Source organism: Chenopodium quinoa, unplaced genomic scaffold (genome assembly GCF_001683475.1).
Source record: "Chenopodium quinoa cultivar QQ74 unplaced genomic scaffold, ASM168347v1, whole genome shotgun sequence".
Taxonomy (NCBI): domain Eukaryota; kingdom Viridiplantae; phylum Streptophyta; class Magnoliopsida; order Caryophyllales; family Amaranthaceae; genus Chenopodium; species Chenopodium quinoa.
In genome coordinates, this window is record NW_018743212.1 from 3,348,128 (window position 1) to 3,373,274 (window position 25,147).

The following is a 25,147-nucleotide window of genomic DNA, read 5'->3' on the forward strand; positions in this document are numbered from 1 at the left end:
CCTCTAATCTATGTTTTTGTATTTTTGCTAGTAGTTAATAAAATAATAAAATTTTAATTATGCCGTAAAAATCAAAGTCACACTTTTTACTAGGGATGAGCGTAGCAGGGTACCCTGTAAAAACCTCAGGACCCACCGAAACCTATTCAGCAGGTTCCTAAAAAATGGGAACCGCTAGGTTCCAGTTTCGGAACATGATACCCTGTCTTTCAAAGTAAGCTTAATAGTTACCTCATAAATTGTTATTTTTAATCGATGTTCACAATAAAAGCTTACAACTTTAAAACAGTACTACAAATATAACAAACCAACACTGATTGTCTAGAATATTTAATGCAACCGGTTGCATCTACAAGTTCATCAATTTCTCCTGCATAGATGCGTAGTACAGCTCATGTTCTAAGTTATGAGAGGTCACATTTTAGAACGGAGGCAATAGTAATGTGAAGCAAAAAGAGACTTGAGAATTGCTCTGAGATGTAGAAATTGATTATTTAATCATGGGAAAAACTAACTTCCTAAATGCATTAACTTGTTGCAAGATTAAAGCCCTAAACAAAGCCTAGCATGTATATTGTACACCAGATTCTCTTTCCCATAAAAATAAAGAGAATATATGCAAGTCAACAGGTTCTAAAAGATTAGGCGAAAAAATTACAAGAAAAGCTAAAACTGATCGAATTTCTAAACACCTCACCAACCTCAGTCTCCTCTGGTGTGAGGCTGCACACATCCACAGAAATGAGTTCTCTTCCGCCTGCGCGGGGTCCGAGTTCCTCCATAGAGATAGTCTCGTAGGAGGACTCTCGTACTGCGTTCACTTACTCGGGTCCCACCTTTGCCTACTTTGTTATTGTCAAGTTTCATTAGAAGAAACTGTAACTTCTGCACTTCAAGCTGCAACCTACCAATCTTCTCTGATATCCTCCGTGCTTGCTCCAAGCATCTCCTTCTCTTACCACCCCCACCTTCTGATGAATCAGCCGTAACTGATCCATCAAAAGACGATGCTGTTGAGGAATTTTCAATGTTCTTCATTAGTTTTGCACTGTACTCGAACAACTTTAGGATTGTATTCTCACTTTCCAAGAGTTGATCCTTGACATTATCACATTCAATACCCTTTCCCTTGCTGGAGTTGTTTTCAGTCATTTCCAACTTCTCCTTCAGATCTTGCACTGTTATCTGAAGGTTGGTTAGCTTTTGAACATCAGAAGCAAGCCTCTCTAGGGTCTTCCTCTTGTTATCCTCCTGCTCGGGATTCATAAATCTCTTCGAAGTCAATTGCTGATCATCCACTCTTAACTCCTTCTCCACCATTGACTCTATTGAGGGACGACCACTCCTGCTCTCTTTTACAGAGTCGAGGTGAGAATACTTGTTGGAAACAGCAGGAGCTGCTCTGCTGTGCTTCCCCACTGTGAGATCAATGCTGCCTGCTTGGTCAATGGTTTCCCATAACTCGAGAATTTGATCATTGGACCCTGTCACTTTTCTGTTTTTCCCATAGGATGAACAATCCGATACCTGATCAAGCATAATGTCTTTCATCAGAAGCTCCTCCTCTGGAGGTGAGACATCAGGATTTGTTTTTCGGGACTTTGTTTCATCTGGATGTGATGCAACACGCCTACTTAATCTTCCACTCCCACGGCGTGAGCTGCTTTGAGATTTTAGTGCCTCGATTTGTCGCAGTGCTGAGTCAAGCTCAGAACGGACACCAGAGTTTTCCTCTTCTGCTTGCTGCTTCAGCTCTATAACTGCCTTTTCCACATCTTGGACCTTGGCCTGAATGTCATGCAAGTTCACAAACACAGCTGTCTGATCTTCATTCTGGTTTTCATTGTTTTCAACACCCTATAAACATGAACAATGTGAGCAACAATTCAATAGCTAAATAGTTTATGATAGTTCTCTTAGAGAAATCATAAATAAAAATAGCTAATCACTGTAAACAGTTAGATGAGTTCAAAGTTCAAACAACACAAAAGGCAGGCAAAAGAAAGAAATATAAAAAGATACAACCACGGCAACAGTACTAAACTAGGTTGGCAACAGAAAAGTCCACAAAAACATACCACCTCCTCAAATAAAAACAATGAATTTATCACTGAAATGAGATTTTCACTGGAAATATTGACATGTTATCATAGCTTAAATAATAATAATAATAATAATAATAATTAAAAAAAAAAAAACACACACACACACACACACAATGTTTGGTAGAAGTGACTTGCAATGGAGATCTGTACATATGTGGTGACAAATTTCCTCTCACAAATACTACCTTTATTATCAACACAGATATGCGAAATTGGATTCTGCAATGACACTATTCTCATAACAATCCACTCATTTTTCAAGTATGCAACTATTAACAATGCGTGCACCAAGGGAGGGGAAATTCTCAGCATAAACATTAATAACATTTAGATTAATAGGTGATTTTTTAATTAGACATAAAAAATACCTCTTTCTCCTCGTCGTCAGTTTTGTGAATCTTCTTGTGCCAATTAGCATGCTTCTCAAGAGACGCCAAGGAATCCTTCAGGGACATAATGGCCGAGAGATCAGCAGCCAATCGAGCCTTTATTTCAGAATTTTCACCTTCCAGGGTCCCAACTCTTTCTTTCAACTGAACAACATCTACACATTTGGAATAACTTTCTTCTTCAAGGATTTCATAAGCCTTCAGAAGCTCAGAGAACTTTTCTTTGATCAATGCTTCACGTACACTGGAGCTTTGTAGCTCAGTGAAAAAAGTGCCTGCGACAGTCTCCCATAGTTTGACTTCGTCTTTTCCCTTCTGTAATTCAGAGCTCAGAACTCGGATTCTTGCTTCACTATCTTCATGCTCCTTCTGCATTTTAGAAATCTGTGAATCCAGATATTCAATAAGTTCATGAAGGTCTTCACATTCTCTCAGTTGTTCAGCATAATTCTTGGACAATTCAAGTAATTGGATATCCCGATTCTCTTTCATTGACTCTGCTTCCAGAAGCTCCTTTTCTTTCAAGCAAAAAAGAATCTTTTCGTTAGATATTTCATCCTTCAACCTATCATTTGAAACTCTCACTTCTTTCAGTTCATTCTCTGACTTCTTCAATGAGAGCTCAAAATTGATATTTTTACTACGAGCATCCTCCAGTTTCCTCTCTACTATTTGCACTTTCTCCTCGAGAATACTATTGTCACTGCAAAGCTTTTCAATATGCCCAGTCAATTGTATGACTTTCTTTGATTTCTCAGAGATGACATTCTTGAAAATAAATGACAGGTTGTCCAGCGCAACTACCTCCCCAACCATACAAGAGCACTCATCCTGTAGGTTGTGCTTCTCCTCCTCCAAATCTTCAAATGCCTTCATCAAAAATCCCTTTTCCTCGATGACCTTGCAATTCTCTTTCTGTAGATCATCATAAGCCTCCTGGAGATTAAACAGCTTCTCCCGGAGATCTTCCATTTCAGTGAGAAGAACAACTTCTTTCTGACTTCCCTCCCTAACTTTGAGAATTAACTCTTCATTACTCTCCAAAAGCTTCTGTATCTCCTTCTGGAGTTGATTTACTTCCTGGTTCCTGCTTTCAACCTCCTGCCTGAGGGAGTGTGTAACAGCATTTAAATCTGCCATATCTTGTTTAAGATGCCAAATCATTGCAAGGAAAACAGACTTCTGTATTACATGTTCTTGATTTTCATCCCAGGCTTTATACAGAGATGCTTTTATATCATCTAGTTTTCCATGTATAAGGTTCACAACTCTTTCATCCTCATTGCCGCAGTCATCAAGTGTTGAACCTACATCAGATTCCAGTGCATCTAACAAATGAAAAATCCCCATTCTCAATCCTTTTACTTGACCAGACAACACACTAACTTCATCTTGCTTATCAAGACTCTCCTTCTCCAGTTCCGAAATGAGTTCCTCAGACAACCTGGATGCTTCCAGAAGTTTCTCAGAATACTTCTGCAACGAAGAATTATTGTCTTTCAGATCTTGTATACTCTTCCTCAAGATGAAGATCTCAAACTGAGCATTAACAGCTTTATCTAATTCTTCTTCAAACTCTTCTCTCATGTGATCACCCGCCTCTTCAAGAAGATGAATCCGCTTTTCCAAATCAGCAATCCGAGTCTGACTCAATTGGTTTGAGTTAGTGTGCTCTTGCTTTTCAGTATCTAAACATACCTGCAGTTCTTGTACCATCTGGGTTGTGGATTCTCTCTCTTCCTCCAAACCTGTGAATCTTTGCTCCAAGTCTGCATGTCTTTTACCGAGTTCTTCCAACTTACAGTGTGTTGTTTCCAGCTCAGATGTCAATGTTTGATTCTCCGCAATAAGGGCAGAATTCTGGTCATCAAGGATCTTGCATGAATTTTCTAAGTCTTTAGATTTTACCCTCAACATCTCAAGTTCAGCATTGGCATCGAAAAGAGAGTTCTCCAAGAAAGTGTTCTGTTCTGAGAGTTTCTCTAGATTCTCAGTTGTAATCTGTAACTGAGATATCAGAAAACCTTTCTCGGCAACAAGTGTAGACTTCTCACCAAGAAGCATCTGGAAGGACTGCTCCAACTCCTTCACTCTCTTTCTTGCAGCTTCTAGCTCAGCTTTCAAATTCGACATAGAATTCTCCAGAAGCTCATTCTTTAGAACAAGATTTTCCATTACCCTCAGCTTCTCCTTTACCGTAGCTACCTCGATCTCACTGCTCCGGAAGCTTTCTTTGAGTTTTGAGTTCTCATCCTGCATCTCTTTTACAGATGAACCAAAGGATTCTGAATCATAGCCCACCAACTCCACCTGCCTCAACATATTTTGGTGTCTCTGGCTCAGACTATTTAATTCCTCCTTCAGAGAGGAAATCTCCTGCTGAAGATTATTCCTCTGATCAAGCTGAAGCTCCAGTTCCTGTTCAAGCTTCCCTTTACCCTCCTTCAAATCAAAGATTTGTTCTTCCATGCTTCTTATTGAAGCAGCCGAGGAGAGGTTAAGGTTGTTGAGGCTCATGTTTTCATCCTTTACCTTCTGAACTTCATCTTCTAAATTCTGCTTCTGATTCTCGAGGTCCTTCAAAAGTTGAACATTCTTGTGAAGATCAGCAGCAACAGACCTGAGTTCCTCCTGGACTTTCGAGTGCAGATTCTGAAGTGACTGGAAAGCAGTTTCAGCCTCCATAAAACGCATGCGTTCTTCCTGCACACATGTCCAAAGTCTACCTAATTCCTTCTGCTTTTCAGAAAGCTCCTGGTCCTGAAAACCCACTTTCCGTTCCAACGATTCCACCTCAGACCGCAAAGAATTATTTGACCTATCCAACAGATAGCACTGTTCTTCACTTCCCTTTAACTTCGATACCCCGTCTTCAACCTTAGCTTTTAGCCTTTCAGCCTCTTCCTGCATGAGAACAATTTCACGTTCCAAGGTCACTATCTTGGCCAAACACTGCTCATGTTTAAGAACAGCAGCTTCCTTTTCCTCGGTTAATTTGGTTATAGTATTCCTCAAAGATTCAACTTCTTTTTCAGCTCTGTCAGCTCTCTCACTAGTCCTGCTGGCATAATCCTCAGCTAGCAACAATTTGTTCTCCAAGTTGGCTATCTTCTCCAAAGACTCCATATACTTGGCAAGAAGAGATTCTTTTTCAGCCTTCAATCGAGAAAGCTCTTCTTTCAACACTTCAGCTTCTGTTTCGGCTTTGCAGGCTCGTTCAGTAAGCTGTCCAGCATCCTCTTCCACACGAGATATATGGCTTTCCAAGCTGGATACCCTGTCCAGGCATTGCTGATACTGAAGCAGACTAGCTTCCCTTTCAGCTTCTACCTTTTCCAGGGCTTCCTTCAAGCTTTGCACTTGAGCTTCAGCCTTGCTTGCTCGTTCGTTGAATCCTTGAGAATCCTCCTTGGCTTGAGAGACTTCAGACTCTAGTTTAGACAATCGTTCTAAAGTCTGCTGATACTGATGTAAGCCAGCTTCCTTCTCATCTTCTAGTTTGGCAAGGGCTTCTTTTAGAGCTTGAATGTCAGTCTCAGATTTTCCTAATCTCTCAGATTCGGAAAAAGCTTTAGTCTCAGCAAGATGCTTCTCAATCTTTTCCACGATTTCCCTCTCCTCTGCCTCTTGAAATTTTAGACCTTTCCTTGCCTTCCCTAACCCATTCAGCTGCTTTGATCCCTTTCTACCAGCTACAGTATCAGACTCAGACGATAAACCCACTGCACCCTTCTGCAATTCATCAGGATCATATGAAGCTCGTGTAGGAGCCTGTATTTCAGGCGTGTGGGGACCGGAATCTTGAGTGCCATTCACAGGCCCATCATCATTCATAAGGAAAGGAACTTGGTGTTCTGCCATAGTTTTTTGAGCCTGGCGAATTACCCCTGTAGCATGATCATATCTTTCAGCCATAGCACGGTATGCACGATAGAATTCCTCAACTAATTTCATAAGCTCAGGCCTTTTCTTATAATACATTTCAGCTCTCCTTGCAAAAGAGTCCTCATCTACCTCAATGAGTTTAATCATTGTTTTCACTTTGCTATCCATATCTGCAAGAAAGAAATTGCAAGAGTTAATTACCATAGCTAGAAAGGGGAAATTCGAAACAATTTTTTGCACTTAAGACCGGCAGAATTTGTTACAGCATTGAGATGCCATGATTACACTCACAAATTCAGACTCAACATCAAATACAGATCAACACACAAACACCACAATAGTACTACATGTACATGAATCCGAGTAGATATTAAAATACTTTCAAGACTCAATCGCACACACACACACACACACACAAAAAAAAAAAAAAAACAACTTGACTTTTTCAGCTACCATCAAATAATGCCAACCATTCACTAGACATACAATTATACAAACATTTTGACATCACACGGCTACTCAATCAATCACTTAACAAATTATAATCTCAACTTCGTGCAAACCGATAATCTAACAAGCAGTTGCATAAATTGCCTTGAAAATTGCAACTAAACAAAGCCAGAGGAAAAGCACATTATACCTGTGAGATTTTCCTTGAGCCATTTCGAATTCTTCGGGCTAATATGGCTATCCCACCACCAAGAATACATGTCTTTACTTTTCGCCATAATTCAGTCCAAAACTAACTCAATTTCACAATGCCAGCCTGATCAAATTGCCTAAATTATTTAGCACAAAATGCTACACAAAAAACAAGGTTCTGTACCCTTCAACTACATGTACCTGCAAACCAAAATTAATGATCTCAGGTTAATAATAACCAAAATCATTTCTCAAAAAATGTTTTCCATCAAAACAAACGGAGCCAAAATATAATAATCTTATTATGTTAAAACACGCCAAAATTTCCCTTCCAAAGCACCTGAACATTCAACAAACAGTCCAAAACCCCAATTTTACAATAAGATCAAATTTCCAGAATTAATTACATAAAACAAAACTTATGAAATAAAAGGGACAAATTATACTCAGATGGTCAGACCCATGATTATTTCATTAAAAAGAAATCATCTTGAATACTTCAACTTTATTAAAGCTACTTATTCAACCAAAACCCACCAACCAACTGGGAAATCCCAACAACATAATTCCCAAATTAAATTATGAGTTTATGACAAGTATAAAAATCCTAAATTTATGAAATTCAATTACTTAATCCAAAAAAAAAGTTGGGATTTTTAGTTTCTCATTCAATAGTCAAAATGATCCAAGACAAAATATAAAAACTATATATCAAAAATTTACATAAAACTTACCAAAATAAAATTGAATAAAATGAAACCGAGTTGAATTCTTCAGTTTGATTCCATGTTTTTCACCCCATTACCGTTGGATCTCTCACTTTCTCTCTCTAGAACTACAGAACTGATCCTCTGTGTACCTTTATTTTCTCTCTCCTCTGTTTTTACTTTGCCTTTTATTCTCTGCTTTCTACTGTTTGGAGGGCTGTCACGCTGAAAAAGAAAACAATTATTGACAAAAATATTATTATTTTTTTGTATTTTTGGGGTTTCCAACTATACAATATATATGTATATTGTACTTGAATCGTATTTATACGTTATATTTTATTAAGGGGTCCTAAAGTTTAAGTATTTTATGTGAAAAATGAAAATAATTGGTTTTTGGGGTGATTTAATTTCTTAATTTAGTTGAGAGATTTGGGCCAAATCCTATGGGATTGTAATTATTTGAGAAGAACGTTGGTAATTAAGCTAATTTGATTTGATTTGATTTAGTTAGATTTATTTTTTTAATGGTAGCAAAAATATTGACTAGGTTAATGAGATTTGAAATGACAAAATTAGCCTTAAATGGGATTATTGAAAATGTTGGTTCTTCCTTGGGTCTCTAGAAGTTGATGGGAATCATTATTTTGCTAATCAAGCATATAATATTGAAAATTTGTGCATGGTTAATGAATTATTTGGGAATATTTTAGTCCTCTAAGCTTACGCAAAACCCAAGTTATTCTAATCTATGATCCCTCTTTCAATGCAATAAGATATTAAGATCCTTATTATGATCAATGAAGATTTTGGTCAATGGTATCATAAGATGCGTACATAAATGATACTGCCTAACATACGCTATGATAATCCCTCCTTTTTCTTTTTATGTTCTCGTTTTGGAATGTTTGGGTCATGGAGTCAATAACTTTGATTATGAAACAAACTACATCTAATTTTTGAATTTCCATTGACATATTATTTATATGGTCCAAAATAAAATAATTTGGATTATATCTTTTTTTTTTTTTTTGGTGCATACGAGGGGCAAAGCCCCGAGAAAGAAAAAACAAGCTAAAACAACTAAGGAGGTACACACCGTGGCAAAGCCACACCTATTATATCATTATGTAAAATACGCCCTAAAGCTAAGGGGGGGACTTGAATCAACTCAAATTTGTTGTTCTGGGAGACTCCTTGATTGGCTAACCAATCAGCCGCTTGGATTGATTCTCGATAGATGTGCTTCACTTCAACTTCCCAATCTTGCTTCTTGATTAGATTCTTGCAATGGATGATAATATTCATATACTAATATGTGATATATATTAAATTCATCTCGATGTAATTTTCAAATTGGAACTTTTTTTAGACAATTTTCACTTATACAGTTGAAAATATGTTGAGCTAAATGAGTTTAACTTTTAAAAATGGAATGAGTAATTTTTTTTTTTTTTTACGGAAAAATTTAATATTTGTATTAATTTGTTATGTACAAGTAGAAATTTGTTATAGTTGTTTTAAATTAATTTATAATTACAAAATATTAAGGCCGCACTTAAGCTATATATAATGCATCAAAAAAAATTAAAATATGGTATACAAAGTACAAGATTTGGTTTCAAATTTAGGATATTTGAAAATATAAAATTTGATATCCGTATTAGTATCTAATATTCGATCTATAAAATAGGATCGTACATACTAATTAAATTTATACGCATATATAATTTCATACGTACTCCATATAAAAATCGAACAGAGTTGGTCCACCCTCTTTATGAAGTACTGTATTTTATTTTATTTTATTTTTTTGACAGATGAAGTACTGTATTTTTGTTATGCAATAATTACCTTATGTACAAGAGTACAATGTACATTGCTTTTTCATCTTTTTTTTTTATTTGTAATTTTTATTTTTTACAGCAAGAGAGGCCGGATAAATGACCTAAAGAAGCAAGTCGTACAAAGAGTAGTGATTTAATTAAGGTATAAAATTAATTAGGACTAATTAAAAGCTGAGAAGATTTTTTATAAACTGCATAACTTTTGAGTTTTGATTGAAGGCGGACTCCGGGACGGTGGAGAAGGTTGCCCATTCCACACCAGGAAAGTGGAGCGCAGGCATTTCTCTCCTTTACATTTTTTTTAAGAAAAAATTATGACATTCTCTCTTTACAAATTGGACCACGTTTCTTTTGTATTTGCTCTAAACACATTTAAATAATGTAATTAGCAACTTAATCCAAAATGTTGACTACGTATCAACGTATGTGTATAGAATCACAAAATTTCAATCGCCAACCTTTTTTTTTATTTTTTTATTTAAACGGATTCAACAAATGAATTGTTTTTTCGAAGTTTTTATGGTGTTTAATGCGATTTACTTGGTCAATATTAACTTGATCAATAATAATTTACATCATTTTGAGAAGCATAATCTATTTTTGGTGTGTAGGATATTGAAATAATGCTTATTTCTTACATATTTTATTATCATCATATTTCTTTATTGGTATTAATGATATCCCATATTTCATATATGATAAATATATATATATAGGAGTCACTTGCATGCATAGGCAGGGTTTTCCATGATGTTGTACGGAGTAATGGAGTATTATATTTTTTTTATTTTTTTTCCAACTCATTGTTGTAAACACTTTCGACCCGCTTTCAATTGTATAGAATTTGAATATTAATCATTTTAATCAACTTAAGGAGATTAAAGTGGTGTACGTACATGCCAAATTTTGCAATATACTCATCGATCTAGCTATGCTCATGCCAATTTTTTTTTTTTTAATGATCTAGCTGTACATAATATAAAGTATGTAGTACACTGTAATTGATAAATACTACTTTGTATGTATAATTTATATATATACCAACATATGTTATGCATATAAATTACAAAGTATTCCGTAATGGGTAAATATCATGAAATTGGCGTTAGACGGTTAGGCTCTTGGCTAAACACGTACATAATTCAAAATAGAGCAATCATAATGATACCCATCACACATTCACACTATCAATATCAGCAGGTCAGTTTTAGCTTGTATTTTGTTAGGAAATAATAGCAATTTAATTAAAGAGGATAAAAATATAAAAGAATAATGGTGGATGAGAAAATACTACTCGTAGCAGAGAAGGTCGGCGCGCATCATGTTGTTTATTTATGCAGGCATATCATCAAATGGTAGCAACAGTTTACCAAAAGCCAAACTTGTGAGGTTGAGTGACTTCTACGATTGTTTATTTTGTAGGGTCATCACTTTAGTTAGGAAGTTGGGATTAAGTCTTGGGTGCATCTAATTAATGTTTTCATTTCTGATTGATTTTGTTGAAGCTAACATTTTGGACGTTTTTGTCTTAATATAAACTTTCCGAATTTAAATATACGCTGTACATTAAATTTATGTAGTAAACTTTATGTCAATTAGTTTAGTTTATAGAGTTTTAAGAGAACGTGTATGATAGATTTTGTATCATGATTACATTATTATACACATCGCTAATTCACTACCATCTTCTGGTGGTTTTCTGTAATTATTAATTTCAGAATTGTGTAATGGTTATTGAATTGTACTTAATTATGTAACACAATGAAGAAAATATTCCGAAAAATTAATTTGAATAATTATAAACATAGGATGGCAAATAAGATATAAGTTGGAAAATTGAAATGAAGTAAAGTATATACATAATATATACTCGATCTGTAATATAAATATCCATATCATCCCATCATCCAATATAAACAACAACCACTTTTACTCATTTTTTTTTTTAATGATAGGTGATGAGGAAGCATTGAATCAATCTAAAACTAATTGATATTTGGTAATTTAGAAATCCATATTTGGGTTTAGATTATATTCTAAGGTAAGTATATTTTGTGGCCCCGACTTAATTATTTTAAGGGAAATTCTCAACGGTGACCCCTAACTTCTGCTACGCACACATGGTGACCCTCATGAAAATCAATTATACAAAATGACCTAGTTAAGAATTTTTTTCCCACTTATAACTTTATTTCATTAAATTGTTAATTAAAATTAACTATGGTTAGATTTATTTTTTTTAATAAAAAAAAAACATTTTTAAAAAATTAACCACCACCAGCTAAAAATGGCACTGGGCCGGGCCGCCCCGAAGCTCAGCACGAAAAAAGCACGGCACGGCACGGTACTGTGCGTGTGGGCCGTGCGCCAGGCCTGGGCCGCCTTTATTTGGGAGAAGCATAATAAGGCACGGCACGACTGGGCCCGACACGAAAAAGCATGCTAAAATCAATGTAAGTTTGCTTAGGCACGCAAGCCCGGCACGTGGGCTTGGGTCGTGCACGGGCCAGCCTTTTGAAAACTTTGGCCCGGCACGACACGGAACGAAACTCGTGGGCGGAGCCATGGGTCGGGCCTAACTTGCTCCAAAGCACATGGGCCTGGCATGAGGCACAACCCGGCACGGCCCAGAGCCATATTTACCACCAGCCATATACCCACAACACCACCTCCAACTCCACCACCACCTTCATCAAAACCCTAACTCTACCACCTCACCTCAACCGAATCTCTTGCACCACGGCAAAGGGCTATGTTATCATAGGAGAGAGAAAGAGTGAGGTGTTTAGAGTTCGGGTTTGGGTCTGAGCGGAGGAGAGAGAAAGGGAGGGTCGTGGTTATGGTTGGAGGAGCGGTTGTTGGTCGGGTTTAGATCTGGGCGTAGGAGAGGTCAGAGGAGAAAGAAAAGGAGGTTCGTGGGTTGCGGTGGGAGGATGAGAAGTGGGTTTGGTTTGGTGGCGGTGCGGTTCTTGGTCTGGTGGGAAATGTCGGGTTGAGGTGAGGAAGAGGGTAGAGGTGGTGGCGGGGTGAGGAGGATAGAGAAGGAGGGTCTTTGGCATGTTGGGGATTCTGGCTAGGCGGTGGTCGAGGTTGAGCAACGTCGCCGGCGGGGGGAGCTTGGAGCAGTGTCGCCGGCGGGGGGAGCTTAGATGGGCAGGTGGGGCTGGCTGCATCTGGTGGGGATGAGGGTGAAGGTGGTGGCTGGGTTGGTGGTTTTTATTTTTAGTTTTTATTTATTTTATTTTTTTCAAAGTTAACCATAATTAGTTTTTTTTTTTAAATAAATAACACTCATTTATGTCATATGTGAGATAAATGTCTTAATTAGGGTTATTTTGTATAATAAAAAAAAGGGAGGTCACCGTTGAGAATTTCCCTTATTTTAATTATTTGGTTTTATTTTATCTGTTGATTATTATTATTTTTTATTAAGAATATTCTTGACTGTGATATGGTTTTGTTTTACTCCCTCCGTCCCCGAAACTTCGACCCTTATGGCCTAATTTTAGTCCCAAAATGTTCATCTCATTTGCATTTTAATACCCTTTAATTTGCAATAATATTTGTGCAAAATTAGCTTCCCCGTGCAAATTTTGCTTTTTCTATATACTTTTATTACTTTCTCTCTCTACTTTTTTGCAATTCCAATGTAAATTTCCCTTCTCAATGTACTTTTCTTAGTTTCCCCAACACTTCCAATTTAACTTCTTAATACCCGCGAAATCAACCCAAAAGGGTCGAAGTTTCGGAGACGGAGGGAGTAGACTATTTGGTGAAAACATTTGAAAAATTTGAGTTATGAAAATTGATAAGTGTATTGTTATATTGTACATGTTCATTCCTTATTTATTAAATTTTGTCTAAACCAAAAAGTAACATTTATTGCTACAATTAGCGTTCATCTTGTTGTCTATGATTGACAATATTTTCTTAAAGTCTTCGAAAATTGATACATGGAAAATTTAAATCAATTCTAAGAAATTTTTATTTGCAATTTTTTTTTATGAAATTACAAAAATCAATTCTAAACTTTCAATTTGAATTCTAAAATTGTATGGTGCATGAACTTTGAACAAGTTTTTGTGAAAATTGTGATGATAATAATAATAAAAAAAATATCCAAACTGATATTCATCATATTTTCACCCGTCATACCTTGCTAGATAAAAACCGATTGTCGTATTATAAGCATTTTTTTTTTTGAAGGAATCCTATTATAAGCATGAGCTATTAGGATTTTCTGTCACTTGTATCAATAATGCTCCAAAAATTTATACTATTAAATAAATAAAGAGTATGACTCAAACACTCAATACACGTGATCTACACTAGCAAATATAAAACGAATAATTTTTTTTTTTTAAGAAAAACGAAAAATCTAAATCGATAATATTGGAATGTATAGTCATTAATTAATGTATGGTTTGTTTGGAGCGCGCAAATTGGTTGACAATAATGGGTGTCACCACGTAGACTCATCACTCATGGAATTAATTTGTTTAGTAATTCATGCATAGTTATGACTTATGAGTCTTATGACCTCTACTTTAATTTAGACAACATTGTGTAACTAATTAACTACGGAAAGAAAAGTCTACGTACACCATGTCCCCGTGCCATTATGTTCCACTTCCATCAACTTCATTAAATTTGCAAACGGAAAAAAAAATTTGATCATGAAGTGTAGTTTTGTAAATAAATTGACAAAATTATACTCCCTGTTTTTTTTTTATTAGTAAAACGTGTTGATTTTTGCACAATTTACATAATTCAATTTGATTAATGGTGGATAGTTGTTGAAATCGTCTCAATGAATAGTTCATTAGTATTCATAACTATAAATTTTAACTTATAAATAATTAAATATATTATTAGTTGAAGTTTTGCATTAACATTTATGTCCACTTAAAACTTGAAGGAAGCGAGTGCTTAAAACTTATTAGAAGTAAAATTTGACAAAATTGGACAAGATATTTAAATAAAGTTAGAAAAAGAAAAACCTCAACTATAAATCAACTTCCTGTTTTTTAAAGCCACAAAACATAATCAATCATGTATACTATTAGGTTCTTTAAAGAAAATGTATATTATTAGGTGGTAGATAACAACCATAAATTGACTTCTTTATCACAATCTAGTTCGAACTTAGTCTAATGCTAAAATTATGATATCACATTTCATTGTATTCCTCACTCATTCCCTTTTTCTAAAGTGTTTGCTTACTAACTCGAATAAAATTAATTCAGGTAAAATTTTATATTAATAGGGTACTTCTCCTTCCTTATAAAAATTGTCTACTTTATAATGGATACGTATCGATTCATTATATCTATCTCACGTACCTTTCTTGCCTTTGGACTAAAGGACACAAGCTATCCTATTACAAGTAGAAGATTTTGCACCATACTTCAGTCGAGTTCCAGGAAATTTCACTCTCCATGACATTTTGGGAGTATACGATGATGCCATTTACGTAAACTTAAGACAAACTAAGCCATCTCTATAGTTCGACAAAAGAAAAACTCGTCGAAAATACGTAGGTGTATGAACATGGGCCCATTTTATGTCTTTTTTGTTGATGAAAATATACTGTAATGCAAAATTAATCTTTGGTTCAATTGTAGTAAAATAAAGTGGAGACCAAATAATAGAGATGAGAGTATACACAAAAAGCACACGTCCTGTAAATTTGACATTATGCTGCCTCTTTAAAGTCATAGCAACTAATTTAGGCCCACTTACAACAACTAATAAAAGAATTTTGGCCCATTTGCTCCCTTTTGAGCATGGTGAAAAATGTGGTTGTGGTTTAACCTAGTTATTACTATGTAAGAGGATGGGTTTCATTCAATCATTCTAGCAATTAATGCCAAAAAAAAATAGGAGAATTAAGGAGAAGCTAAGGATGAGCACATGAATTTATTATTAATTTATGTGGCGCCAAGTCATAATGAGGGAATGTGACACATGGCAATACCATGTTGTCCCATTGAGTTTTAATAATATTATAGATACTTTTGTTTTGGAGTCATGGAAGTAATGCTATCAAGGGAAGGTGGATAGGGACTTTCTCTAACAATGACCAAACTCATTTGGTCAAATATCTTTATCAAACATCTCTAAAGTATCTTAGCTCCTTAAGGATTTTCTTGTACAAGCGAAACTTGTGTAGCTCCAAATATGTCGAGAAGTAAATCAGGTTGCAAATTCATTTGTTAGCTAATGACTGTTATTCAGTTTTGATTATTACATATAATTTTGCATTATAACTAAAGCTTATTGTCATTACCAATCCATATGAATTATGTGTTTCTTTTGTGGGGAGGGTCTCAAGATAATCCAATTTTTGCTTACCTTGAAAAAGTATAACTCCTTATAAAAAATGATGTTTCACAATTATTAGAAGTTGGCATTACGTCTTCTACAAATTTACCTACAAACACTATAGTGAACTTATTTATTTTATCATAAAAAAAAAAAAAAAGGTGTGAATATATGACCTATAATAAATCACTTACTAAATGTGATTGATATTTAAAAGGCATATTTTTGTCTAAAGATGACACTAACACAAGTTTGCCCAAGGCACAACATAAACTAGCACAAAAATTGCCTTCAAAAAAAAAAAAAAAAAAAAAAAACTAGCACAAATGGAGCAAAAAAAAAAAATAATACAAGCACAAGATGGATGCTAAAACCTAAAATACTAAATTATACATCCTCCGTTTCTATTTAGTTGGCACGTTCAATTTAGGCATACATATTAAGGAGATGAGAGAGAGTGATAAAGCAAGTGGGGTACATTGGTAATTGCAAGGTATAAACTTACCAAAAAAGAAAACGTGTCAACTAAAAATAAACTTTCTAAAAAGGAATATGTGTCAACTAAAAAAAACGGAGTTAAGTATTTTTTTTTTGGTGCCAATGACAAAGAAAGAAACACAATACTATAAATGGGGTGAGAATTTGAACCTGCAACTTATCATACATAATTTTCATTCTTAATCAGTAGGCCAAGACTTTATCGATCAAAGTGCTAAGATTTTTTTTTTTTTACACAATAAGATACGAAAGGTGCCCCTCTTATCACAGGAGGTATGGGGTAAGGATCGAATCTAGGTCACTCTTGAGGGAGATGGAGGCGTCCCTCCACCCCATGATCCTCATCAAAGTGCTAAGTTATGCAACACAAGCTAACAACTTTTTCTATACAAATTAATGAATTATAGACAAACGCAATGGATTAAGAGAAATCCATTATTTCATTTTTACTTGGGCCAATCTAATGATCTAAACACTCTACATGTTGGGCCAAATCTAAACCCAAACTAAACCAACACCAAACACTTAAACACTACTCCGTAGAAGAAGACTAGAAGAGAGAGAATGGAAGAAACAAATAAAGAAAAAGATGAAGTTGATGAAACTTATCATTGATGACTCACTAACTAGTCAAAATTCAAAAATCTCAAAATGCCAACACTTCATCATCATCTAACTCTCAATCAAGCCCCAAAAAACAAAATTAGTAATTATCCACTTTAAATTCAAACTTATTTAATCCCTCTAAAAAAACAAATCAAATCAATTTCAAAACTCCATTACAATTCCAACATTTTTACGCAAGCTTAAACTCCAACAACAATGGCAGCTCTTACTTTCCTCCTCCGCCGTAAACTCCACCACCAAAACCGCCACATCTTCGCGCAATTCTCTCTCTCCCGGCAGTTTTCGTCGTCGGAAAACTCCGGCGCCGAGAAGAATCCGATGATCGAGAAGATTTTGGTGGCAAATAGGGGAGAAATTGCGTGTAGAATTATGCGAACTGCGAAGAAATTAGGGGTTCGGACAGTTGCAGTTTATAGTGATGCTGATCGAGATAGTCGGCATGTTAAATTTGCTGATGAAGCTGTTCGTATTGGTCCTCCGCCTGCCAAATTGAGTTATTTGCAGGTTAATTCGATTATTGATGCTGCTAGGTTGACTGGTGCTCAGGTTATTTTTTTTTTTTAATTTTGCTATTTTTTTTTGGAAGGATTTTGTGTGATTTTATTTATTTAATTGAATTTTTGGTTTATGGTTAGATGATGTGTGCCAATTGATTCACGAATTACTAGGCTTAGAATTGTTTTGTGATTAAACTACGTTAGTAACAACAATTGGCTCGTGATTTTGTCATGAATTCCGAAATTATATGGAAGCTAATTCTAGGTAGAGTATTAGCTTAGGAATTGTACTTCATGAGTTCATGCTTATGCTTAGCTCTTAGATTATTTTTGTGAGATTATATACTTGAACATGTGAGATTATCTTAGGATTTTTTCTGAACAGCATGGAGAAGTTCAAAGTTGAACATGGCCTTTTCTTTTTTGGGACGAAGGGAGACTGTTATGATCTTCTATGCTGTTTCTTTCTCCATCTCAAAGTATTTGTCATAGTCAAATTTTCGTAAAGAGTAAGAGAGAGCGAAAAAACTAGTAGTGTATAAGACTAGTTTAAGAGCTTGCATTTGATGCGCCAAGTGATGATGAAGAAAGTTGAAATATCATTAATAGGTGTTATGTACAATGACTCGAAAGTGTGCTAGCTCCTGGTGGTTATAATGTATAAATGTATAAGGTTATAATGTATAATTGTATAATACATAAGTGGCCATTATAAGAAATTTCATTGGGAATTTTATGCTTTTTAATAACATTCTTTGTAGATGTTTCACGTGGAGGCTATATGAGTTTAGCTCTAAGGGTGTTTGGCATTTGGAAATACCTGGAAAATTTTGAATAATTATGGTTGAAATTATATTCGATGAGCCTTTTGAAAAATAAAGAGGGTCCACCTTGCAGTGGTTTATATGAGTAATGTTTCTGATGCGACATGTACATTGTACAATAGTGGCATTAATGATGTAATGCTGAAGGCAGCTTACTTGTATAAGATCTAATTAGCAATTGCTGGTAGCACTTTCGTAAATATTACCTGATAATTGCCTATGTTTAACATGAGGCATGCAGGCGATCCACCCTGGTTATGGATTTTTGTCTGAAAATGCTGAGTTTGCTCAGAAGTGCGAAGACGAGGGCCTCTCATTTATAGGACCCCCTGCTTCTGCAATACGAGATATGGGCGACAAAAGGTGAAACAAGAATGCCTTATGGTCTTTTATTTCAACTTGACTTTATTTGTGGATTGGAAGTGATTCACATATCTTGTAATTGTTTGGCCCTAATGAGGTTCTCAAACTTCCCAATGTGTACTATTTTTCTGTGGCTTGCTCCACTTGTGTTAGTTGAAGAATGTAAGGGTATCTGATATATTAACCTTTTGTTTGGTTCATAGTGCATCAAAGAGGATAATGGGTGGAGCAGGTGTTCCTCTGGTGCCTGGATATCATGGTAATGATCAAGATATTGATCTAATGAAATCAGAAGCTGAAAAAATTGGTTATCCTATTCTAATAAAGCCAACACATGGAGGTGGAGGAAAGGTGTGCCATGCCTGCCATCTCTTTGTGTTTACTATTTTCTTAATCGAGTCATCATTTATTATGCCTGACTACTTTTGAAAGTGTTACAATGGTATTCTAATTTGGCTGACTCTGCAAATAAATATTAAATACCTTTATGAATTTGTATCTTAGATTTTCAAATTGGAACCACATTAGACTCAAACACATGTCTGGATAATTTCTGGGCTTGGGAAAGATTATCTGTACAAGTACATATTGATTAATGTACCGTTACCAATGGGGTTAGAGACAACATTTTAAACCAAAAAGATTTTGTACTATTTCTATAATATTGTTCATCTATGTTTACCTTATTGAACCAGCTATATAAACCAAGAAATTTTTATACCGACAATGATTTCCTTTTCTGTTGGTTCAGACCAATTTTTATTGGGCAAGGACAGTTTTTTAGTTTGATTTAGCACTTCTTGAGTTCTTGGTGATATACTGATTACACTTCGTCATCTTTCTGAAGAGAAAAGCAATATAGTGAAGTGATAACTTCAATGATGTTTCTGAAAATGAACCCACTCCAATATGTACTGTGAAAAAATCCTCTTTTAGTTTATTCTCTTGAATAAGGGTGCCTTACAAATTTCTTTATGCCTTTTCTGCTCTTTTCTCTCCCTAGGGCATGAGGATTGTGCAAAACCCAAATGAATTTGTTGAAGCATTCTTGGGTGCAAGAAGGGAGGCAGCTGCTTCTTTTGGAGTGGACACAATCTTGCTTGAGAAATACATCACCAGGCCTAGGCATATAGAAGTGCAGGTCTTCTTCTTCTCTAACTCTTGTGTATAACTGTGGCTTTCTATTGGAATTGAAAATATATATATATATTTTTTCTTATGCTGTGTTATTGTTATAGTTACATCAAACATAAAAATTGCATGCTTCAAACTCTGTGAAGCAAAAGATGGGCTTTAGTTTTTTCCTTTTTAGTTTGGCCAAACTTAATTAAGTAGTTTATCTTACTTTATTTCATCTATCTGCTTTGTAGATTTTTGGAGACAAACAAGGCAATGTTATATATCTATATGAGAGGGATTGTAGTGTACAGAGAAGACACCAGAAAATAATTGAAGAAGCCCCAGCTGTAATGCCTCTCTATATTTTGTTCAACTTTAAGATTGTAGATTGGAAGAGGTTTTAACTAAAGTTCCATCGATGCAGCCCAATGTTAGTAATGAATTTCGCTCTCAAGTGGGTCAAGCTGCTGTTTCTGCAGCCAAGGTATGCTGCAGGATTTACTTGAACACTGGCTTGATTGTATTGTTTGTATATATCTTGTGTTCGCTTCTCAATGCATCATTATCCACATCTCAAAATTGTTGCCATAAACCTTTTTTTTTCTCCTTTTGCTTGGAACTTAATCGTTTTGCACACGGCTGTTCTTTGGTTTTGATTAATTGGGACTGGACTGCTAGTTCTAGGTTTTAAGAAGCTTTCTGTTTACACTCAGCATACTGCTCTTAAGCCTGAAGCATATTTTCCATTAGGTTCTCTAATTCCTTCAGCTTTTGCTTAATTTTTCAACTTATTGGTCTGCTGAATTAGCATGTTTTGGGGTGAAAGGCAGTTGGCTATTACAATGCTGGAACTGTTGAATTCATTGTGGATACTGTCTCAGGTCAATTCTACTTTATGGAGATGAACACACGGTTGCAGGTGCTACTATTTCTTATATTTATTGGTGTATATCTACAGCTCTACATTCGTGTGAAGTGGACTTGTAACTGGTGTCATGCACATAATTTTGCAGGTCGAGCACCCTGTGACAGAGATGGTTGTTGGCCAAGATCTCGTAGAATGGCAGATTCGGGTTGCTAATGGCGAGTCTCTTCCTGTTACGCAGTCAGAGGTGCCATTATTAGGTGAAAATTTTCACTTTTAAACAAAACCCTTAATTAGAAGAATAAAAGTATCTTGCTGAATTTCTGAGCTAAATGTAGATGCATATATATATATATATATATATATATATATATATATATATATATATATATATATATATACAAGAATATCTGTTGACCAGTAGGATGCCTTATAGATTTTGTCATTGGTTGTGTTTGAGGCTTGAAAAATTGCTTGGTCTTGAATTTTTTTGCTTCAGTTTTTATTTTTGAATTTTATAAAATTATAAATTAATGGCGGTTGATAAGGTTGCTGCTTAAAAACAATGACTTGATATCCTTTTTAGTTACCACTATTGGTTTTGATTGATAACGGTAATAAACTTGAGTTTGACAATTGTAACTTCGAGGCATTGTCTATCAAATCCACAGCCAATCTTGTTGGGTTTGACAATGGTAATAAGCGTGGGTTATTACAATATTTTGTAATTTGTCAAGCATGGTCACATACCATATGTTTGCTCTGTAGATCTTTCTGCTTATTTGTAGTTTATGTAGTTTGTGAAGTTTAAATACTTCTATTTGGTGGCAGGTCATGCATTTGAAGCCCGTATATATGCCGAAAATGTTCCAAAAGGGTTTCTCCCTGCTACTGGGGTTCTTCATCACTATCGACCTGTTCCAGAATCAGATACAGGTTTTGGCACCTTTTGTCAGTTTTTATGTGTACAATTATAACAGTGCACTTTAAATAATCTTTACCCCCGCTATATAGGGGTTTACAGGTGGTTTTGTCAGATGTAGTAATTTGGTTGTATCCTCATCTTTTGTTAATTGTCGCACCAAGCTCGTTCAGTTTCCCCTTCTATTGGAATGACCAATTTCAATATTGGAGGAACGCTTTGATTTTTAAATTAATGGTGTAGATGTGATATGCCTAATTTTGCATGATGTTATGATTTGTTAGAGTGTTTCTCTTTCACAAATCACATTTGTTACTTGTTTAAGTCCACCTGTCATTTTTGCTGCTCTATAACATACTTCCTTGTCAAATACTCAAGTACTCAAGTTATCTTCTTTGAACAGTTCGTGTTGAGACAGGAGTTGAACAAGGAGACGCTGTTAGTATGCATTACGACCCCATGATTGCAAAGCTTGTTGTTTGGGGAGAAAACCGTGCTACAGCATTAGTTAAGCTGAAGGATTGCCTATCAAAATTTCAGGCATGGATCTAGAACTTTCTTTTTCACATGCTTTACATTGTATCTCCCTGGGAGGTAATTTCTTTTGAGGATGTCTGCAACAAATTAAAAATGTTTGTAGAATTAGCATTAATGGTGCACATATTGTTACTCCAACCTTTTACCTTCTTCATTTGAAAGCAAGGAAGGTGGGTTAGGGACCATAAGGGGGGCAGAGAGGGGGGGGGGTATTGACTTGCTGAATTTTCCATAAAGGTCTACCTGAATGATCAAAGTCACTTAGTCAGATGTCGTCTCTTTTTTTAAATAGGAGTGAGAGATCTCACTTTCCTATATTTTGCAACCTTGGGTGGCCTGTTAGGTTCTCGTACTTTTGGCTTTTTGCTGTGAAGTTCTCACTTTGGAGGTGTGCTTAACAAGTTAACAGTAAAGTTAGTATACTTTTTGCCTGAATTGACTGTCAATGTAAGTTGAAACTCATTTCGGTTCCTATCAAGCTTCAAATTAACATGCAGTCTTGTCTACTTACCTCTCTCAGTGAGGATCAATAATGCTGACCTCAGTTGTGTATCCTCTTAAGCTGTAAATAAATAAATATGAAGTTTTACTATTTAATGTTATCTTGTTGCATCTGTTTTTGCATTCTGTGCTTGGTTAACAACTTAACATCCAATTATTGTTGATACAGGTTGCTGGTTTGCCAACTAACATAAATTTTCTTCTTAAATTGGCCAACCACCGGGCTTTTGAGAATGGTCAAGTTGAAACTCATTTTATCGAGAACCACAGTGATGAACTATTTGCTGATTCAAGTAATATAAAGCTGGCAGAGGAAGCATGCAAATCTGCTACACATAGTGCAATGCTCGCTGCTGCATGTCTTTGTAAAACGGAAATTAACACGGCAAAGGGAAATTATCTGGGTAAACAAATAGCTGATCTATTTTATCATTATCCTAGCAAGGCCATTGAAGCACTGAATAAATACTGACAATTTTACAGGGGAAAGAAGCCCTCTTTCAATCTGGTATTCTGACCCTCCATTTAGGGTCAACTATTGTGCCAAGCGTGATATAGAATTTGAGTGGGAAAATGACTATGGTACTATTGGTTCAGTGCCCTTGAAATTGGCTCTTACATATCAGCAAGATGGGAGCTATCTTGTTGAGGTACCTATCCTTATAGCTAAGGCTCATCTTTTCAAGCATTCCATGCAATTTTCTCAGTTATTTGCCAAGCTTAGTCTAATATTCCTTTGATTGCCATAACTCAAAGTCAGTTTAATTTCACAGGCTGGAGATTGTGGTTCCCCTGGTATCGAAGTTAAGGTTGTGCAGCTAGGTGATCAAGATTTTAGGGTTGAAGCACAAGGATTAAGTGTGCTCATAACTTTAGCTGTCTATACAAAGGTGTGTATCTTTGCATAATGCGATGTACATCCTGAGATATACGTCACTAAAATAGGGAACAGAATTATCCGCTGCTGCATTCAAGTCTTTCTGAAAGCATCGATTTTCCCACTTGCTTACTCTTTACTGACATGTGATTTATGGAACCTGTGATACATGCTTGATTTACCATGAGATTGAGATGGTTGTCAAATAATTTGCTTACCAGTTATATGTCCGTTACCATCTTTGATGCTAACAAACTTTATGTTAGATATAAGGCATGCTATAATTCTGGGATTGTTTTAAAATGTTGTTCCTGCTCGGTCTGCTTGACTTGCAAGAACTGTCAATGATCCTTTGGACTTTTGGAGCATATATTATATATATATATATTTTTTTGGCTAAATTCCTATGTAATTAAGAGATACTGAATGTGAAAGTGGAACTGTATTGCTAACAGAAATTACCCCATGCAACCTAACACCCTTGGATAGTGATTTCCACTCCAAAATTTGTCATGATCACTATATAGCCTGTATATGTAATGCATGCACTTCATTTTTGTTGAGTCCTTGATTGTCCAAATCCTTGTTTTCAACTAGGCACTGTAGTCTTTACCAATATTTATGGTGTATTCGGCAGGATAATAGCAAGCACATATACATTTGGAATGGCCTACAATATCACCACTTTCGGCAAAAAATTGGGCTGGAATTGTCAGGAGAGGATGAAACTGAACAAAGGCCTGCAAGAGCTGAGATGGCATCTTATTCCCCAGGTTCTGTAACCGCGCCAATGGCTGGTTTGGTGGTCAAGGTTCTCATGAAGAATGAAGAGAAAGTAGAGGCAGGGCAACCAGTATTAGTAATGGAAGCTATGAAAATGGAGGTTTGTGCCGCATACATGTTTTTGTATAACTTTTTATCTGCTCCAAGTCTTAGATTCTAATGGTTTTAAAATGCTGTACTTCCTGATCCAGCATGTTGTAAAGGCTCCTTCCTCTGGTTTTATTCACGGGCTTCAAGTAGCTCCTGGGCAGCAAGTTTCAGATGGTAGCATTCTCTTCATTGTGAAGGTGTGTCATCTTCCTGCTGATCATGCTATTGCATTTAAAAATTTAACAATTTACAGATATGATTGCATAAAATAATTGTTATTACGTTGTTGAGACATGGATTTTGAATATGTATGGATTACTAATTAGAACTTTTTCACATGTACAGGAAAAATAAGAAGGTTTTGTGAGTAGTGCAATTCTTTCGCCAGGAAACAGTGTAGATCTAATATGTAAATAATCTCTTATTCATATGTAAGCTCTGTTGAATGAATATCAGAAACTTAGTCTTCTTCAGGATGTAACAAAATTAGGCTGCAATAAACCGGAAATTCCCACTTGTATATCACAGCTATTTTTATGACCTTGTACGCTCAGGCAGCAACTCCTTCTGAACTTTGCAATGAATTTCCATTTACTCAGTCTCATAGGTCTTCCAACGGTGGGGCCTATAGAGAAAACAAAGGAAGAGGATGTACTATACGGCTAACATCTTGCAAATCTTGAACACTAAAAGGATATATGATTTTTTTTTATTATTTTTTTTTCAAACTACAAATAACTCGTTT

The 25,147-nt window shown here is 35.6% G+C and overlaps 2 protein-coding genes across 3 annotated transcripts; one reads left to right on the top strand and one right to left on the bottom strand.

Annotated features, from left to right (window-relative positions):
• Nucleotides 1–300: 300 nt before the first annotated feature.
• On the bottom strand, nucleotides 301–7,976 carry LOC110734462 (protein NETWORKED 1D-like). The gene is made up of 4 exons (XM_021914620.1): nucleotides 7,756–7,976; nucleotides 7,020–7,222; nucleotides 2,474–6,549; nucleotides 301–1,857 (listed from the first exon to the last, which is right to left on the bottom strand). The coding sequence occupies exons 2-4, from the start codon at nucleotides 7,105–7,107 to the stop codon at nucleotides 703–705; spliced, it is 5,319 nt and encodes a 1,772-aa protein (XP_021770312.1). The 5' UTR covers nucleotides 7,108–7,222; nucleotides 7,756–7,976; the 3' UTR covers nucleotides 301–702.
• Nucleotides 7,977–16,929: 8,953 nt separating this feature from the next.
• Nucleotides 16,930–25,043, top strand: LOC110734463 (methylcrotonoyl-CoA carboxylase subunit alpha, mitochondrial-like). 2 transcript variants are annotated; one of them, XM_021914622.1, is made up of 16 exons: nucleotides 16,930–17,528; nucleotides 18,587–18,708; nucleotides 18,912–19,059; nucleotides 19,712–19,849; nucleotides 20,079–20,174; nucleotides 20,252–20,311; nucleotides 20,654–20,746; nucleotides 20,841–20,952; nucleotides 21,524–21,628; nucleotides 22,018–22,154; nucleotides 22,822–23,056; nucleotides 23,136–23,302; nucleotides 23,426–23,542; nucleotides 24,167–24,412; nucleotides 24,504–24,599; nucleotides 24,748–25,043. In XM_021914622.1, exons 1-16 carry the CDS (start codon nucleotides 17,220–17,222, stop codon nucleotides 24,754–24,756), a joined length of 2,190 nt encoding a protein of 729 aa, XP_021770314.1. In that variant the 5' UTR covers nucleotides 16,930–17,219; the 3' UTR covers nucleotides 24,757–25,043. The 2 variants fall into 2 exon arrangements, with proteins under 2 accessions (XP_021770314.1, XP_021770313.1); XM_021914621.1 differs by having other exon boundaries at nucleotides 16,931–17,570.
• The last annotated feature ends 104 nt before the right edge of the window (nucleotides 25,044–25,147 follow it).